Source organism: Solanum tuberosum, unplaced genomic scaffold, assembly GCF_000226075.1.
Source record: "Solanum tuberosum cultivar DM 1-3 516 R44 unplaced genomic scaffold, SolTub_3.0 scf00681, whole genome shotgun sequence".
In the NCBI taxonomy this organism is placed as follows: domain Eukaryota; kingdom Viridiplantae; phylum Streptophyta; class Magnoliopsida; order Solanales; family Solanaceae; genus Solanum; species Solanum tuberosum.
In genome coordinates this window covers 29,487-32,297 of record NW_006239610.1, presented here as the reverse complement: position 1 = coordinate 32,297, position 2,811 = coordinate 29,487, and the positions used below count along the sequence as shown (strand labels likewise).

At 28.5% G+C, this 2,811-nt stretch overlaps 1 protein-coding gene across 2 annotated transcripts; it reads right to left on the bottom strand.

Annotated features, from left to right (window-relative positions):
- Positions 1 to 1,155: 1,155 nt before the first annotated feature.
- LOC102606303 (transcription factor MYB48-like) lies at positions 1,156 to 2,565 on the bottom strand. Of its 2 annotated transcripts, XM_006366855.2 has the most exons (3): positions 2,263 to 2,565; positions 2,036 to 2,165; positions 1,156 to 1,956 (listed from the first exon to the last, which is right to left on the bottom strand). In XM_006366855.2, the coding sequence occupies exons 2-3, from the start codon at positions 2,089 to 2,091 to the stop codon at positions 1,494 to 1,496; spliced, it is 519 nt and encodes a 172-aa protein (XP_006366917.1). In that variant the 5' UTR covers positions 2,092 to 2,165; positions 2,263 to 2,565; the 3' UTR covers positions 1,156 to 1,493. The 2 variants fall into 2 exon arrangements, with proteins under 2 accessions (XP_006366917.1, XP_015160627.1); XM_015305141.1 differs by having other exon boundaries at positions 2,036 to 2,565.
- Positions 2,566 to 2,811: the final 246 nt, after the last annotated feature.

Below are 2,811 nucleotides of genomic sequence, written 5' to 3'. Positions count from 1 at the left end.
TGAGACATGCATTTATGTATACTATTATTACTAGATTATAATAAATTAATAATTGATTATGATAAATTCATATAATTCAATATAAATATTAAATATTCATCTTTATGGAGTCCACGAGGAAGAGGAGAAGGAGATGGCTATGTGTTCTATTTTAAAATCAATAAATTATTGAAAAATAACAAATAGATATTGATGATCAAGATTCTGTATTTATCTTGAAAAGATGGTATAATATTTTCATTATTAAAATATTTCTTTTTGGGGTTCTTTTTAATGATCCAATCGTGATTTTTAAGTTGTTATGTTAACTTATGTACAACTTGGGAACACTTTAAAAATGAAAATTCCATCGTCGTGCAAACTCCTAAACTGATCCACATTGTTAAATGTTAATTATGTGAGGGTTTGATCATGTTTAATTGTGAAAGTTGCAAATTTTTTTTTTTGATTTTTAAAGTGAAAAATGATATTGAAAATTGATTCATTTGTATTCGGTCATGAAATACATATTGAAGTCGTTTTGATTTTTTAAAGTAATTTGAAGTGAAAAAAATGAATAAACATATGTTGTTTTTCAATTTTTTGAAACTTTTGAAATTCAACTTCAAGTTGGAAGTTGAATTTCCAAATTTATGCCAAATATATTTTTGAAGTTCAACTCCGTAAAAAGTGAAAAATTCTCTTGGCCAATTTTAGTTATATAGATTTTCTTTTTAGTTGAATTTTACGAACTAAGAGGGTAAAATTGTAAAAAGTGTTTCTATGTTGACATTACTAAAAAATAATTATTTTCCATTGAATTTTTTCACCGAGAAATGTTTAGTAGCTAAGTGAAAAAAGAAAATAATAATATTGTTTTCACACGGAAAAAATAGAAAGTTTCTTAGTGTTTCAAAAATAATCTGTTGTTCATCATGTATTTTCCCATTGAGCTGATCCAGTGTGAATATGGTGAATTATATATATATATATATATATAATAACACAATTTATTTATTAATTTTTAGTGAAACAAATCGTAATAATTGATAGTGCTATGATAAATATTGGAATACTAATTGGTAACATAACATGTAACATGTACTGAATAGAAATTGACTTAATTTTATTAAATATAGACTCTAATTAACATAGCAACAGATGATACAAAATATGTGGCTTCCAATGAACACATCATGTGCTAACATAGTCTGCCTTCTTATTTAGGGATTTTTACCATTTCTATTCACAAAGTCAGAGCTAATAAAAATTTACTCATAGTAACCCTACACCAACTCTAAAACAAATTAACTCCACATACGAGGATTTAAGTTATATTCACTGATAATATAAAATTTTTCTTACACTATCAGGTTAATTTAACCTATAACAGGTAAAAACAAAAAAGAGTAATAACCTATTATAGTTCATTAAATCAAAACTGCCATGTAAAAAATCTTTAAATTGTCAGTGTATATGATTTAACCCCTCTAAAAAAATATAGTAACCCTTTGTTAGCCAGCAAAGAATGTGTTATCCTGGTTGTCCAAGCAATAAAATTGAGGAAACATTTTAGTTTCTTCTTCATTTGACATCCATAGAGTGTTTGGGCAATAATTACATATAGGTGATGGCATAATTGGTTTAATATTATTCATTGTTTCACTTTCTTGTGATAATTCAATATCTTTCCATATTTCATCCATGGAGTACACCTTCATTTTGTCACCATCATTCTTTTTCTCAAATCCACCCGTATCGTAGAAGTTCCTTTCATTGTTTTTCTTAATGGGCGTGAAATCCACATCAGGACTATTAGATGAGAAAGAAGAAGAGTTGGAGAAGGATGAAGATGGAGAAATACTAGACGCGTTATTTTTCCTCTCATCATGAGCCTTTTTCCTCATATGAGTTCTCCAGTAATTCTTGATTTCATTATCAGTTCTTCCTGGTAATTTCATTGCAATTCTTGACCATCTATACATGAAAGAATTTAAATCATATGATCATTCAATCAATATAATATAATATTACTATAAAGTAATTTTTGAATCACCTATTTCCCCATTTGGAGTGGAGTTCAAGAATAAGACGTTCTTCTTGAGGAGTCATCTTTCCACGTTTGAGACCAGGATGTAAGTAATTCACCCATCGTAATCTACAACTTTTTCCTGTTCTTCTCAAACCTATTTACACAACATAAAAACAAAATTTGTATATAGAAAAAAAAGGAGTTAGTATTTGTTCCATGAAAATAAGATTTCATGTCCAAGACAAGCCTACCTAATTTATATGTCTCCCTCCAACCTTAAAAACCTGAAACTTTGGCCAAGAAATCCCATCGTCGATCGCCAAACAAGTTCACATAAAATGCAAGTTGAAGATCTTCTTGTTCCATCCATGGTCCTTTTCTCATTTCTTCTTGTGCCATCTTTTTGCTCTTTCCTCTTTTTGCCTTTTTTCTCTTAAGTCACCTTATAATTTGTTGGTGCAAAGTGTCGTCTACATGGGTGATATTTATACTTGGAATAATTGTCTTGATGGCCTTGGAAAGGAGGGGATGTGAGCATTGACATGTACGGAGTCGGAATTTTCAGTAAGCTGGAGTTTCAAAACATAAAAAAGTATACATAAAGAAGTTAAATGAGATTTAACATATACTAATATATACGTATAAAAAATATTTTAATTATATATATAGATAATGTAATTTTTTAAATCGAAAAAAGTTTGAATAAACCCCTTTGATCTTACTTGGCTCTGCTCTTGGATGTAAGGACTTATGGGGTTTTCTTGGAAAAATAATATTTTTTTTGGCCTGACTAATCTAAA

Coding starts and splice junctions, on each gene's coding strand:
- LOC102606303 (XM_015305141.1), bottom strand. CDS start 2,091: ATGACTCCTCAAGAAGAACGTCTTATTCTTGAACTCCACTCCAAATGG. Junction 1,957..2,035: donor CACTCCAAATGGGGAAATAG/GTGATTCAAAAA, acceptor TTTCATGTATAG/ATGGTCAAGAATTGCAATGA.